Source organism: Lissotriton helveticus, chromosome 8 (assembly GCF_964261635.1).
Source record: "Lissotriton helveticus chromosome 8, aLisHel1.1, whole genome shotgun sequence".
Classification (NCBI taxonomy): Eukaryota; Metazoa; Chordata; class Amphibia; order Caudata; family Salamandridae; genus Lissotriton; species Lissotriton helveticus.
Genome location: NC_136069.1, coordinates 258,720,873 through 258,736,705, shown reverse-complemented (window position 1 = coordinate 258,736,705; position 15,833 = coordinate 258,720,873). Strand labels below are relative to the sequence as shown.

At 43.4% G+C, this 15,833-nt stretch overlaps 1 protein-coding gene across 2 annotated transcripts in view; it reads right to left on the bottom strand.

Moving 5' to 3' along the window:
• Nucleotides 1–821: 821 nt before the first annotated feature.
• The window catches only part of DYNC2H1 (dynein cytoplasmic 2 heavy chain 1), a 1,763,151-nt gene continuing 1,748,139 nt past the window's right edge, over nt 822–15,833 (bottom strand). For both annotated transcript variants that reach the window (XM_078657019.1, XM_078657020.1), the window contains exons 88-89: nt 13,393–13,509; nt 822–1,313 (exon numbers count right to left, since the gene is read on the bottom strand). In XM_078657019.1, the coding sequence (XP_078513145.1) occupies nt 1,155–1,313; nt 13,393–13,509 (276 nt within the window). In that variant the 3' untranslated portion in view covers nt 822–1,154. The remainder of the gene's footprint in view (nt 1,314–13,392; nt 13,510–15,833) is intronic.

Here is a 15,833-nt window from a genome sequence, read left to right as displayed (position 1 = left end):
ATCGCTCCACTTTGTGCAAAATATATATATATATTTATATATATATATATATATATTGGGGGAAAACATAAGAATAATGGCTAGTGGTGGCTGCCTCCGAACGGGGGTGCTGGGCAGGGTGAGGGGGGTTGTTTCGAGATGAAAAAAATACATTTTACTTACCTGCTTTGCAGCCACATCCACTGCACATCTCTCCTCGTCTTCTTTTCTTGTTCCCCGGCTGCTGCCTGCAGCCTGCACTGGAAAGATCCAGGCTTCCGACTCTGCCAGCCAATCGCTTCTGAGAGACCAGTTTGGCTGCTCAGGCAGTGCCTGGGGAGGCTGGGCATGTTCTCCATGGAGCTGTGCAACACAGCCCAATAGGGTACATGCCAATGACGCATGACTAATTGGCCAGCCCTAGAGGGCCGGTCAAAGCGTCATTCGCATGTAAGGAGGGAGTGCAAGGCACTCCTGCTCCCTCTGCGTCAGCCAGCTCTGCCCCGCCTTGAGTCGCAAAGGAAACAAAAATGATAATAACTTCCTGTTATTATAATTTTATTTTTATTTTCCACTGCTTTTTATTTTCCACTGCTCAAAGAGCAGTGGGGCGACGTTCCTCCGCCTTAGGGGAGGAGCCACCACTGCTAATGGCCTCCATGTTTCTAAAAGCCTGGGAGTCTGAACTTAAGGAATCAACAAAAGGACTAGTTAAAGGGCTAGTTCAGTGACATAAGGGGGGATGCATGGGAGAGGAGTGGTGATAGACACAATCAGATTGGCAAAACATCACAGTTGCCAGTGGCAATACTAGTACGAGTTTCATTAAATAAAAGAATCAGTTTTGGATAATCACCTTTTTAATATGTTATCAAATATAAATAACATCAGTCACTAGCTCTAGAAAAATATAGTCGATGAAAAAATAAATAGAATGCTAAACTCATTTTGCATTTTTTTAAGTTTGGTCCGAGTTGTCATTAGAATTTGCATGAAAATATTCACAAAAGAAAATAATTTGTGCTTTATGAACAGTCTTTCAAAAACATGCTCAGAACAATGGATTTTAGGATTGAAATCATCAGCGGTTTAGTATAAATGCTCTATATGCAGACACCAATAAATACTTAAGATGCAAAATATTCTCTTGGAAATATAATAATTTAAGTTTCTGGCTACTGGTTTTTCAAAAATAAAGCTGCGCCACATTGAATCCACTGGTCCTGTTGGCCTCCACAGGGAACATCAATGTTTGTCACCACACTGTCCCTCTCGACACTTGTGTATACTGGCAATGATATGCACTCCTCTGGGGAATAAGGACCATTAGCATTCTGTTGGAAAAAAGAGCGTTTATTGTATGAATAAGTATGGTATGTAGCACCACAATCAATAAAGTGAAAATTTATTTATGCAATTTTAATTAGCTTTAAACAATATTCACTGATTTGTTAGTAGAAAGAAAATGTACTTAACTTTGCTACAATATTTCAGGTGAGCACAAAGGGCTTCATTTAGAGCTTGATGCTTCACAGAGTACTCTGTCAAAAACACGGCAAATGCCACGGCCATCAAACTTGAGGGTTCCTCTCACTATTTGGAGTTGTGGGAACCACCATGTTTCTGACGGTAGACCCTGCACTGGCTCTGCTGGTAGAATCCAAAGTCCAGAGTTCCACCAGACATTGGTTGGTCAAAGTACCTCAGACCATCTGTCCTGTTGGGAAAAGATGTTCTGACCTATTACTTACCTATACAGCAGCCAGGTCTGGAAGCTAAGTGGACTAAGGCGTTCACTGTAGGGGTCGTTGTTTGACCTCATGGTCACAGGATCAAATCCCAGTGGATCCACTCAGCCTTTCATCCTTCTGAGGTTGATAAAATGAGTATCATTAGTTGGGTAACAAATACCTGCTGAAGATCTTTAAGTATGGCAGTCAGTATTCTAGCGGATGAGAGGAGTACATACCTCCACTGCTCTGGAAGACTAGCACAAACTCTAAATCTGAGCCTATATATTCCAGCGGATTCCTCACCTTATTAATATCCTCTAGGTGCCAGACTGGGTCTGGAAGGTTCTTTCCCTGGCGTCACCAGGTAGCAGCAAGTTTCAAATCGCACCTTAATTGCTTCCATATCTGATGACATTCCACTTTATATGGCACCGATTGGCACACTGGTGCCAGTTTCACCTATATTTTCTGCACCCCATGGAGGCATGTTGAGAGGAACTAAGAGATGACAGCAACAAAACATCAGAAGCACATTGGCAAAATTTGCGATCTTATTACCCATGGTACTAACTTATTAGGGGAGGATGGAGGGAGGTGATGACTTTGCCGGAAGGTAAAGTATCCACCAGACATTTTGCTACAAGCAACTTTTTCTTCTGATGGCTACTTCTTCCTACTGATTCCTCATCATATGAAGGTTTCCCAAAGCAATCGCCAGAGGAGCTAGTGCTGATTAGCCAACAACGTTATCTAACACAGTCCTGGCAAAATATCCAACACTCCATGCCTGAGTCACAAGACTTTTTTTTAAGGTGTTTAATGATGACCAGAGGGGCAGCCCTGGCAAGAGAAGTATAGGTTTCCATTGGTCTTGAGAAGCATTCATGGGTGCCAGTCGGAGAATCTCTCTAGGTTAAGGCATAACAGATCTTTACATACAAGGGTGACTCCACGTGAAATTGTGCATTTATGGACGGCCTTGCCTTTCATTTCCTCCATCTTGCCTTGAGTAGTCGATTATTAAGATAAAGCACACCTTGAGTCCAACCACAGTTATGTCTCCTCTTCTTTGAAGTGATAGGGGAAAAGGATGGAAAAGTGATGGACTGGCCCACGTGAAAAGCAGACAACACCTTCAGAAAGAATCAAAGAAAGGTGTGAAGTACCAACTTCTCTGGATAGAAAATAGTGAAAGATAACAATAACCAAATGCCTGAAATGTGCAGACCATGGGGTCGAAGTTATTGCCACTAGAAATATTGACTTCAAGGCTTTACCTACATTTAAATCCCACTGTGGAAACATAAATGTTGTGCAAGAGAAGAAGTATATTAAATCTTTCAGAAAGGATCCAACTAGGGATGATGTAAACAAAGAGGGATGATCACGGACACACAAGAAGGCAGACAAGGCAGCAAAAGTTAATTCTACAATTGGTACTGTAAAGCTCTATTTGGCAAGGGAATGCAAATAAAGTTGGAAAGAGAAGGCTCAAAGAGCCACACTAAGGAACAGAATAGATTATCAGCAGCCCACATAGACAGATGCTGTAGCAAGTTTTTGGGGAAGCAAGATGGTGTCTGCCATTTCTAGTGGTAAACAGAAGGTCTCTAGTTAGCACAATTCAGTCTCCAAGCATGCATCAAAGTATCAATGACTGTAGTGGAGGACCCAACCATCTCACTTCGAAAGTAGGTCCACCCTGTGTAGCAGGGGAACATGGTGCTGAATGCTGAGTTCCAATAGATCAGGATATGGAATCCTCCACAACTAATCTGGGGGGACCCAATGGGGACATTTCAGTGTGTTCCAAATGCCACCAGAGGCATTTTATCAGTTTATCGACATCCCACCAAATCAGTCTACTTTGGGAGGTGGAATAAGTTAATTGTTTGATTAGCAGAATGATACGTAGACTCTTTAAAAGCCCATCTAGCTGTGATATATCTATTTGTGCTTTTGCTGACCCAGAAAAACTGTTAGGGTTATATACCAGCTTTGTTAGCAATCTTTCGCCTCCCAGACCAAGCATCCCTGTTCAAATAAATAATTGTGATTTATTTACTTAATGGTTTGGTCAATGTTTATCCTCCCAGACATTTGATTATGGTTCACTGGGATCCTAATATGGTTATAACAAATGGAAGGTCTATAAGCACATTCTATGGGAATGAAAGCTTCCACTTCTGCCTTAGCCAAGGATATCCTATTTTCAAACATCTGTTGAGAGGCTATTTTGGTGTCCACACCTTTGCCAGGAATTATTGTGTATGGACTCTGAGGTGCGACAAGATGGTCATTTCACGCATTCTGCACTTTGGGACTTCTTAATATGGCCACTCCTTGAGAGTGGTACTGCTATGCAATACATTCACAAGTGAGGAATCAGCAGGTTGAAGGACCCATCAGCAGAAAAAAAACTTACATTCAGTAATGATCTTTCTGGTGGACACTATCTACCTGCAGATACCTCATGACCCTAAAAACCTCCCCATTCTGAAGAATAGTCATATAGATCTCACCATAATAAGGTTCCAAGCTATATCTTCTGCACTGTGTTTCAACTGATGTCTTTCATGTCGTCTCGGCCGCATAAGGAACAGAAAAAAGTGGACAGGAACTGATGTAAGTGCACCAGAGTGGTCTACTTTTGGATTCAATGATGTTAGAAGGATGCTGCGTTCTGGAGCCAAGTTGCAGCCAACGCCCCCTACTGGACATGGGGAACTATACAATAAATTATAAATCTAATCCAACGTCTGTAGGGACATTCACATGTGAGGAATCTGTAAGTATAAGTATCGATCAGAAATAGTTGAATCATATCTAGAATATTTGCAGCTCTCTGTAAAGGAGGGAAAGCTTTCTCTTGCACAACAACACAACTATAAAGATCAGTCTCTGTGTGGTGGGATTTCAGGGCATTGTTAGAAAAGATAAATGAATCAGAAAGGTAATTGTGCACTGAATACATTCTGTGAGCAATGCAGGAGCCCCCATATTAACTAGCTAAACATCCAGTTACATAACTATAGGGATTCAAAACATTCTGAATGAAATAGCTACCAAGGTCAATACTTTGGGAGTAGAAAGGTAATCTAATAGTGTTTTGACCTCATTGACAATTTAAGGAAACTCCTGTTAAGTGGAGGATCGGCAGATGGAACTTGGCATCCTAGAGATCGAAGGACACTAATCCTTCACATACACTAAGGGATGTAGAAAAGGGCACTCTCTGCAGGTTCAACCCACATTTTTGTCTTCCTTGGCTGAATCTATTTTTGTTGGCTTTTAGAACTCGGTGCACTTTCCTCCTGCTTATCAGAGTTCAATTGCAAGTCCTCTTGCCTGACAATATGGTAATCGTGGCCTACACCTGATTGGTACATTTAATTTACTTTCATGTTCCTAGTAAATGGTGCAAACACAAGGAGATCATTGACGGAGCACTGAAACTTTTCAGACACTCACCCTCAGTCACAGATCTGGGTTGAATCCATAATCATTCTGATGAAGGGTGTTACCCAGAAACTGGTCATAGGATACTTGTTTCTGGTTCAGGGAAGACCTGGCTTGGCAGTTCGGGCTGGGCTGTTCCCATGAGGCACAGGGTCAAGACTGATTTGCATATAGCTGGTTCTGAACTGAGGTGGCGAAGTGAGCTAAAGAATGATGATGGATTCAACCCAGATCTGTGACTAGGGGTGAGAGTCTGAAAGGTTTCAGCGCTCTGTCCATCATCTCCTTGTGTTTGCTTTGTTCACCCTAAGGTGGCAAGGAATGCCAGGACGTGGGTCCCTTGCTCACTTTGCCACTGAATTCAAGCTAGCCTGGTTGATGAAGGGTGTTACCCAGAAACCGGTCCCAGGATGCTTGTTTCGGTTCAGGGAAGAGTTGGCTTGGCAGTTCAGTCTGGACTGTTCCCATGAGTGTTACAGCAAAAAAATGATGGAAGGAATGCTGACAATGCAAACATTCTCCCCCAGTCAAAAGATCTGGGTTAAATCCATTGTTCTTTTGCCCACTATGCCACCCCAGTTTGGACCCAGCCATTTGGAAATCAGTCTTGACCCTGTGCCTCCTGGGAACAGTCCAGACCGAACTGCCAGACCAGGTCCTCTCTGGAGCGGAAACAAGCATCCTAGGACCGGTTAAAAGGGTATGTCACCCTTCTTCAGCCAGGCTAGCTTGAATCCAGTGGCACAGTGAGCAAGGGACCCACGTCTGGTCATACCCATCCCAATTAGGGCTAAAAGTGTTACAGCAAACAAATGATGGACGGAATGCTGACAATGCAAACATTCTCCCCCAGTCAAAGATCTGGGTTAAATCCATCTTTCTTTTGACCAGTACGCCACCCCAGTTTGGACCCAGCCATATGCATATCAGTCTTGACCCTGTGCCCCATGGGAACAGTCCAGACCGAACTGCTAGGCCAGGTCCTCTTTGGATGGGAAACAGGCATCCTGGGACCGGTTTCAGGGTATGTCACCCTTCTTCAGCCAAGCTAGCTTGAATCTAGTGGCACAGTGAACAAGTCAAGCTATCGTGGCTGATGAGGGCTGAAAGCCCAAAACCGGTCCTAGGATGCTTGTTTACAGTCCTGGCAGTTAGGGCTGGACTGTTCCCATTGGGCGCAGGGTCAAGACTGATTTGCATATGGCTGAGTCCAAACTGGAATGGCATGGTGAGCAAAAAAACGATGGATGTAGGCCCAGATCTCTGTACTGGGGTGAGTATATGAAATTGTTCTGCATTCTGTCCATCAATTGTTCTTTTTGCATTTGTCACCCCGAGTGGGACGGGTAGGCCCAGACATGGGTCCTGTGCTCTCCATGCCACTGGAGTCAAGCTATCCTGGCTGACGAGGGCTGAGAGCCCGAAACCGGTCCTAGGATGCTTGTTTCCAGTCTAGAGGGGAACCTGGCCTGGCAGTTCCGGCTGGACTGTTCCCATTGGGCGTAGGGTCAAGACTGATTTGCATATGGCTGAGTCCAAACTGGAATGGCATGGTGAGCAAACAAACAATGGATTTGGGCCCAGATCTCTGTACTGGGGTGAGTGTATGACATTTCTGCATTCTGTCCATCAATTGTTCTTTTTGGACTGCTCCCATGAGGCACATGGTCAAGATTGATTTGCATATAGCTGGTTCTGTACTGAGGTTGCGAAGTGAGCGAAAGCATGATGATGGATTCAACCCGGATCTGTGACTGGGGGTGAGTGTCTGAAAAGTTTCAACACTCCGTCCATCATCTCTTTGTGTTTGCTTTGTTCGCCCAAAGTTGCCAGGGTATGTCCAGATGTGGGTCCCTTGCTCAGTTTGCCACTGGATTCAAGTTAGCCTGGCTAATGAAAGGATGTTACCCAGAAACCGGTCCCAGGATGCTTTTTTCCGGTTCAGGGAAGACCTGGCTTGGCAGTTCGGGCTGGACTGTTCCCATGAGTGACAGGGTCAATACTGATTTGCATTTAGCTGGGTCTGAACTGAGGTGGCGAAGTGAGCTAAAGAAGGATGATGGATTCAACCCAGATCCGTGACAAGGGGTGAGAGTCTGAAAAGTGTCAGTGCTCCGTCCATCATCTACTTGTGTTCGCTTTGTTTGCCCTAAGTTGACAGGGTATGCCACTGGATTCAAACTAGCCTGGCTGATGAAAGGTGTTACCCAGAAACTGGTCCCAGGATGCTTGTTTCCAGTTCAGGGAAGACCTGGCTTGGCAGTTCGGGCTGGACTGTTCCCATGAGTGTTACAGCAAACAAATGATGGACGGAATGCTGACAATGTAAACATTCTCCCCCAGTCAAAAGATCTGGGTTAAAGCCATTGTTCTTTTGCCCACTACGCCACCCCAGTTTGGACTCCGCCATATGCAAATCAGTCTTGACCCTGTGCCTCATGGGAACAGTCCAGACTGAACTGCCAGGCCAGGTCCTCTCTGGAGTGGACACACGCATCCTGGGACCGGTTAAAAGGGTATGTCACCCTTCTTCAGCCAGGCTAGCTTAAATCCAGTGGCACAGTGAGTAAGGGACCCACGTCTGGTCATACCCATCCCAATTAGGACTAAAAGTGTTACAGCAAACAAATGATGGACGGAATGCTGACAATGCAAAGATTCTCCCCCATTCAAAAGATCTGGGTTAAATCTATCTTTCTTTTGCCCACTACGCCACCCCAGTTTGGACCCAGCCATATGCAAATCAGTCTTGACCCGGCGCCTCATGGGAACAGTCCAGAACGAAATGCCAGACCAGGTCCTCTCTGGAGCGGAAACAAGCATCCTGGGACCGGTTTCAGGGTATGTCACACTTCTTCAGCCAGGCTAGCTTGAATCCAGTGGCACAGTGAGCAAGTCAAGCTATTCTGATGCTGGGGGCCGCTGGTGAAGTTTGCTGATGTACTCTCGTGGACGGAGAGAACCGGGCTGGGAGATGGTGGGGGTCGGGGAGCTGAGCTCGGCTCTTGCCGGGTGTCTGCCTGTCTCTGGGGACAGTCGCCTCCTTTGCCCTCACCGGTCTCTGCTGGAGTGCTTTTTCAACGCTCTCGCTCTCTCTTTATACACTACCCGCTTTACAAAACGACTCATCTCACCCTAGTTATTGTACGCTGGCCTCACATGTCCATTCATTCACACATTTTCTTTTGTGCATTGTCTGGCCTGCCTCGCCTTATGTAATGACAGCAGGTGAATATAGCACATGTACCCCTTTGGAACTGTGTTTACAGTTCAGCTTGCCTAGCCTCACTATAGGCACCGTTTGATCAATGCGAAGCAGGACATTGTGTCCCCAATACGTGCAGGCTCTCGGTATTGCAAATACTTGAGGTGGAACAGTCAAACGTATTGGGTATTGCAGCACCGACCCAACGAGGAGCAGGTCCATATGATGAAGCATGACACCTAGCTTGCTGGGTGTGTGAGGACCCTAGTTCCAAAAGAAGGGATTCCCCCATTCTCTTTCCAGCACCGAAGCCCACCGAGTTTTTAATTTACAAACAAGGAAAGCTTGGCTTACTTTTTCTCCCATGCATCACTATGAGAGGAACTGCATACATTTAGATAGCATGAGCTCACAAGAATTGCAATACCAGCACATAGAAAATAATGGAGGCAGTACTTAAAATTAAATTCTGTAGGAACTAATGTCAAACAGAATAAATTAATTTCAACTTGTAAAATATATAAGTATACATTTAGTCTAAAGCTAATATTATAAATACTTTTTTTAAGTAGTATTTTAATCATAAAGTGTATTCATTAACATTTTTAATTTAAAATGTTTTCTAATTTTTATATATTAAAAACGAATTGTTATTAATTCTATGCATCATTTTTATTCATTTTTACACATAGTAAATACATGTAAACATTTTACTGTAGAAGTAAACAAATGTAAACATTTTACAGCAGGTGAAATATGTATTAGAACTAATACTTAAACATATATGTTAAATTATTTAAATGTAATACAATTATTTTTAGATCTAATCTATAATTACTCTGCTATAATATTTTATTTTATTGGTTCTAGTTTTAGAATAAATGTAAGCATTTATTTTACATTCATATTTAATCACCCTAAAAGTTTTTTTTTAATATTCTATTTCAAGAATTCATTAAACTTCTAAACCCTTCCCTATACTTTACCATAAAGAGATCTCTGCCCTTCAGGCCAAGTGTGCGAAATCATAAAAAATATAATCGTAAAGTTACTAGTACTAGTAGTAACCTTGTGGTCATAAATTAGGCTCCACACTCTGATTCATGGAGGTGGATGTTGGAAAGTGGGCTTCTGCTGCAGTACCCCCTCACCTTTTGCCTGATACTGATGCATCTTTGACTGAGTGTGCACTGGGTTCCCGCTAACCAGGTTCCCAGTGCCTGTGTTCTTTCCTAAAACTGTACCATTGTTTCCACAATTGGCACACCTCTGGCTCACACATAAATCCCTTGTAAAAGGTACCAGTGTTACCAAGGGACTTGAGACCAGAAAGGGTCTCTAAGGGCTGCAGCATATATATTGTGCCTCCCGAAGATACCTCCCCATCAAACATGAGCATACTGCAGCCTGCGTGTTTTGGTGCACATAAAAGAGAAAAAAGAAAAGAGTCGACCTGGCACACAACGCGTGTGTGCCAGGCCTACCAACACTGCAAGGGGCATAGGTAAGTCAACCATACAGCAGGCCTTGTTATGTATTGTACATGGGGCCCATTGTAGTTTTCTCTATGTTAACCTAATTGTGCACGACAGAGCCCACCATAGCTTTGCACAAGTTATTATGTAAACAAGTTTGCTTTTGTGCTACATTATATTGTCACACAGAACCTGCAGTAATGTTCTCATTCTGTTCTTTCCTGGGATTTAGTCTGAACAGCAAACAAGGTCAAACAACAATTTCTCTTGTTATTTTGTTCTGGTCAGACATTCACACCTAGATACAACACAGAAATGCAGCACTTATTTAAGATACATGTGAACCTTGTCATATACTTATGTGTAGCAAGGTAACACAGAGAGAAAGAGATATATTTCCTGAGAGAAGATCACAGCTGTGTCTGAGATGTAGAATATACATCTGTGTAACCTAAGGTATGCAGTCCATTTCTTAAACCCAGAAAACGTTGCTATGTAATCAGTTTACTTCTGTAGAAGGGGAAGCGGGTGGGTTAGACTATTCTGTCTTATAATATGACTGGGCTTTTCATAATATATGGTTAATTGACAATGCGGAGGTTATTTTTAGGCAGTTGTTTTCTGATTGTGGCATGAAATTTGCATTTCAGAGTACGTTAGTTTAAATAAACATTTCAAACTTCCTTCGTGTCTCTTTCATATCTTATTGGCGGCGGGATGCCTGGCTTTCACCTTGTGGATACCCTGCCGGGGTATCTCACAGGGGAATACCAGGACGGGTTCCCTAAGCAAGCGCCTTGATACCTTCGGGTGATACGTGCGCTATATAAGTCGCAATACATTTACATTTACATTGTGAACAAGTACGAGTGTGTGAGCGAAAGGGAGTGTTCTGTCACAGCAATCCCTAAGAGGGTCTGTAGTGTTGTGTTCTGGGGTGTCAATTCACTTGTTCCTCTGGTTATGAGTAGGAGGGCAAGTGAGACACTATAGATACTCAGGATCAGGCTCTTTGTACTGAGGTGGTATGATGACTCTGTCCCTAACTACTGATGTTCTATGGTCCCAAGCATAGTTCAGTTCCAGAGCAGAATCCCTGCAACAGCCTAACAGCCATAAGGCAGGGGGTACTATACCTCACTTAAGGGCATAACTGCATGAACAGATATGCCCATATAGTGTCTAAGTCCAATCTTAGACATTATAAGGGCACAGTGAAGCCATACTCAGTACATGGGCTGGGAGCTTGTCACCACGGGCTGTCCATGAAGGCTTCACTGAATTCCAAGATGTTTGGTACCAAACATCTCAGCTTAATAAACCCACATTGATGCCAGGGTTGGATTCATTAAGAAATTACTCCAGAGGGCACCTCAGAGATGCGCCTTGAAATCCTACCAACTCACTATTGCTAGCCTGACTGGTCCCCACTAGCCTGCTACCTCTAGACATGTTTCTGATCCCCTGAGGTGGGAGCCTTTTTCTCTTGTGGGTCAAAAACAAAGCTTGCTCTGGGTGGAGGTGCTTCACACCTACCGCCAAGCAGGAACAGCATAGAAAGGCGGTGAGCCTCAAAGGCTTCCAGTCCTTTGTTATGCTAGTGGAGATGCCCAGCCCCCTGACCGAGCCCCATTTTTGGCTGGAAGGTTGGCAGGAAAATTAGTAAGCAGGAGAGGTGTGTCCCCTCTCAGCCAGCACCACCCCTACGGTGCCCTGAGCTGAAGTGGGCCCCTCCTTTGAGAATCCTCAATATTGTTCTGGAGGACTCTAGCCAAAAGAGGTAAGGGATATGTCCCCTCCCCACAGGGAGTTGGTCATAAAAAGGGTGTAGGCATCCTAAGGGTAAGTATCCTATTGGCTACTACCTTCTGACCGATGTAACACCCATATTACTTGTATTTAGGGGCACCCCTAATCCTTAATTCTCAGATTACTGATAACCTATGAAGAAGAGGCCAAAGAAGACCATGCAGCAGCGTTCACTGAAGACATCAACTAACTTTGCCCCAGCCCTACCAACCTGTGTGCAGCCCTCAAAAACCCTGCAACAGCAAAGTGACTCGCCCCGCAGGTCAGCTACCTCCAGAACCGTGGGAGGACCGTCTGCCTTCTAAGAAGACTCCTGTTCTCCTGTGGAGAGCAGACCTGTCCAGGAGAAAACCAAGTTTAAAGAACAAAGCTCTGCCTGTGGAACCGCAAAGTCATCCGCCTCTGCACCCGACGCCCAAGGTCCGAGTCCAAGAGGCCCACCGGTCCAGAAAAGGTTCCCCAGCGATCCTGAGAAAGAGTCCCTCGTGGGTTGACTCTTGCCATCGATGCGTCAAGGTTCTGCACAACGACTCTCCCAATCGCGACCACGCCGGTAAGCTGGTTTCTGGCGCCAAAGGACACCACTGCACCCGGAGCCCCTAGGCCTTGAGGAGATAAACCAACGGTGTCCCGACGCTCCAGCGGATCCCAACTTACCTGTGCAGCTGTGGGTTTCTTTCTTTCAGGTTCTTGGTCTGAGCCTGCAGCCTTTTCCAAGTTAGAGATTCCCCATTTGTTTGCATTGGGCGGCTGACGCTGTGTTGGCACCCTGCACCCAGCTGCCCCTGTGCCACTGGAGGTGTAGGTTTGGTGCTGCCTTGTGGCCCTCCCCCAGTGCTTACCTGAACCCCCGAAACCTTGGTTCTAAATCTGTGCTACTAACCTATAAGTAGTACCCCTTCAATTGCTCCCTTTCTCCATTGGATAACATTGGCACCAGAGACTGAATTTGACCTGTGCACCCGGACGCCCCAGTGACGCTGGTGGTGCAGCGAGGTCACTTACCTGAATTTTGCCTGGTACTGATTCTTCATCCAAAAGCTCAATACTGTAAATCATTTACTTTCCTGCATATTGCTGATTGTGTTTCCTCCCATAGGATAACATACTGATTGAAAAATGCACTATGTCCACTTTTTACATTGAAAAACAGTGATGTTGCAAAATGTATTTTACTGCAGCAAAGTATCGTGGGTTATAAGAAATAAATATGCAAATAGTAATATTTTTGCAATCCGTTGGTCTCGGATTTAGTCATAGAGTGTGTGTGGTCATTTCCTGCCTGTGTGTGTAAAACCAATGCTTAGCAATGCCCTCTGATAAGCTTAACTGTTTGGCCACACTCCCACAAAAGACAGCATTAGTGTTATCTACTTGAGCCTCTGTAAAGCCTCTGGGGATTCACTGGACTCTGTGCACACAAAACCTTACTTTGGTATGGCATATACAGAGCCAGCTTCCTACAGTGGAGAGGTATAATTCTACACCTTTGAGAAGAGAAACTTTATAATTGTAAATAGTAAATAGCCAAAAGTAGTCCATTTCCTCGAAAGTGTAAGTCTAAATTTACACGTAGTTACTCATGTGCAAGCTTATCTTTGTGAATAAGCCCCATTAGTAGCAACAAATGTACTTTCATTGCATATTCAAAATACCTTTAAACAGAAAGCAACACCATTAAACTAAACGTATAGTAGCACATGCACATTACAGCCCATAAAACAATCACTACCTGCAGAATCCATGCTATGTAACAAGGGCGCATGGATGACACGCTGGGAGAATCATGTTGATTTTCTGAAAGTCGGTTTCCATCAAAGGTGCAGCCCTCAAGCTGCAATCCGGTGATCTATTATGGGAAAGAAAAAAACATTATTTTTAATAAAGCCTAAAATATGGAAAGCTCAGTGTTAACCAATAGCCTGAATGTTTTTACACAAGTACAAAAACGATTCGAAAGTCAGTATAACAGCACTGGCAAGCTAGTGCGAAGGTTACAGTTTAAAAATCTTTTTAATGCAAGTATGTGCCGCAAAAACAGAGGAAGAAAGAAAAAATTCTGCTGCTAAATAATGATAATAATAATAATACGTTTGCAATAAAAATGTAAATAAAAAAAATAACCATCACACATAATGTCAATAAGTGTGTGTACTTTTATGCAGGAAGGTGTACCTGAACAAGGATATAAACCTTTTTTAGCTTGAATGTACATCACAGAAAAATATTATGTTATTGGCAAGAGGTAAAGGTATATTATTTGCTTTGAATTACTTAAACTGTATTCTAAAGGCACACTTTAAGCACACACGAATAACTAAAAACAAAATCAGAATAAAGAATGGAAAGAAAAGAACATTGGCAAAGTATTGGCACACCAACCTGGCAATGAAGTGCACTTTCGCTTGGGTGTTTAAGACATGTGATCAGACAAAATGCCTTCACTCACAGTGCAAGAAAGCCACTTGCTTTAGTGGTCTTGCTATATGTTGTGGTAGGAAGAAACAAAATGTGAATGACAGTTCAAAGTGCAATGGGTGTAGAGGGCTGACTCAAAGCTCTTCTATCCATGTATTCAATTATATAATTCAGTTAATGAATTTCTTTTGATTACATGAGGCTGTAAGATAGCTAAAACTGCCACCAGGCAGTGCATGTAATGATCTGGGACCCTTAATTTAAAAGAAATCATAACACAGTGGTACTCCATTTATTTCTATTTGCCAAACGCTACAGAAAGAACTGTACATGTAAATAACAATGTGTATGCCATAGCACTAAAGATAAATGTGTCCCATTTATTTCTACAGTGACAAGGTCAAATTCCAGTTAATTCCCACCGCTGAGAGAAACTGACATGAGAAAAACATTATTTTCTGACATACTGATTACATTCTACAATTAAATGGAAACAACTTTCCTAATAGTCAGGAGGCCTCCTCAATGTGGTTTTACCTTACTGTATAAACGGCTAACCAGCTTATAGTTAACCAGGAAACAACAAAGGTCCTGATATTCAGTGAAAGCAGGAATAACAAGAACCTCTCCTGGCATCTTGGTAACCAGAGCATCACCACAGCCAGGAAGTATAACGATCTCGGTGTATGGTTCAATGAAAGTAGCACAGCAGGGGCAAAAATAAATGCAATTTAAAACAAGCATTGGCAAAGCCAATAGGTCTCGCTTTTGCAAGAGTTGGAGCTATTGGCGGTGTAACTGACAATGTCTTTGACCAATGAGATGTGGAGTTGGATGTATGTGGTGTGGAGTGGAATTGTGTGTGTTATATTTGAATTGTTGTGGAATTGTGTAGTGTGAAATTGTGTGGAGTGGAATTATGTGGCATGGTGTGCAGTGGAATTGTGGAGAGTAATTACGTGGTTTTGAGAGTATTATGTGGAGTGGGATTGTTTGTCATGGAGTGGAATTATGTGGAATGGTATTTTGTGTTGTGGAGTGCTATCTAGTGGAGTTTAATTATGTGATGTGCTGTTGAATTTTGTGGCATGATGTGGAATTCTGTTATGTGGGTTGGATGTGTGTGTTGAGATGAATCATTTGGTTTGTTGTCGAATTATGTGATGTGGAATGGAAATGCGGGGAGTTGAATTGTGTGACGTTTAATTGTGTGGTGTTGAGTGAAATTATTTTTTTCAAACGGATTTTATTGGTTTCATGTATTCATCTTGCACATACATATTAATCATCAACCATCAATTTGAATCCGTACCTTCAGTGGTATTCTCCTCTTTGCCCCTCTTAAACTATTCAATACAACTACTGTAATATATTATGGAGATCATTTATCAGTAACCTTAAACTGCTATTCTTACTTACTACCAAAATACCCCCAACTGTCGGTAATCCCCACTCCCCCTCCCACCTCACCGGTGTGTGTAACTTCTGCCACATCTTGTCATCTTGTGTCAAAAGCAGCTACAATTGACCTTGTCTCTCAATGTACCTGTTATCGCTCGGGAGCTCCCTGCTACCTCGTTTGTCTTCTTCCTACTCTTCCTCTATCGGGTAATCCTGTAAAGCTTGTACTAACGTTTCCCATGCCGTCGCTGCTTCCAGTGCTCTTTCGTTATTAAGCCGTCTCGCCTGCTGGTATCTAATTGCACTCTCGCTGCTCGCCCACTTTAAAAGCTCGGCCTTCCATCTCTTGCTACT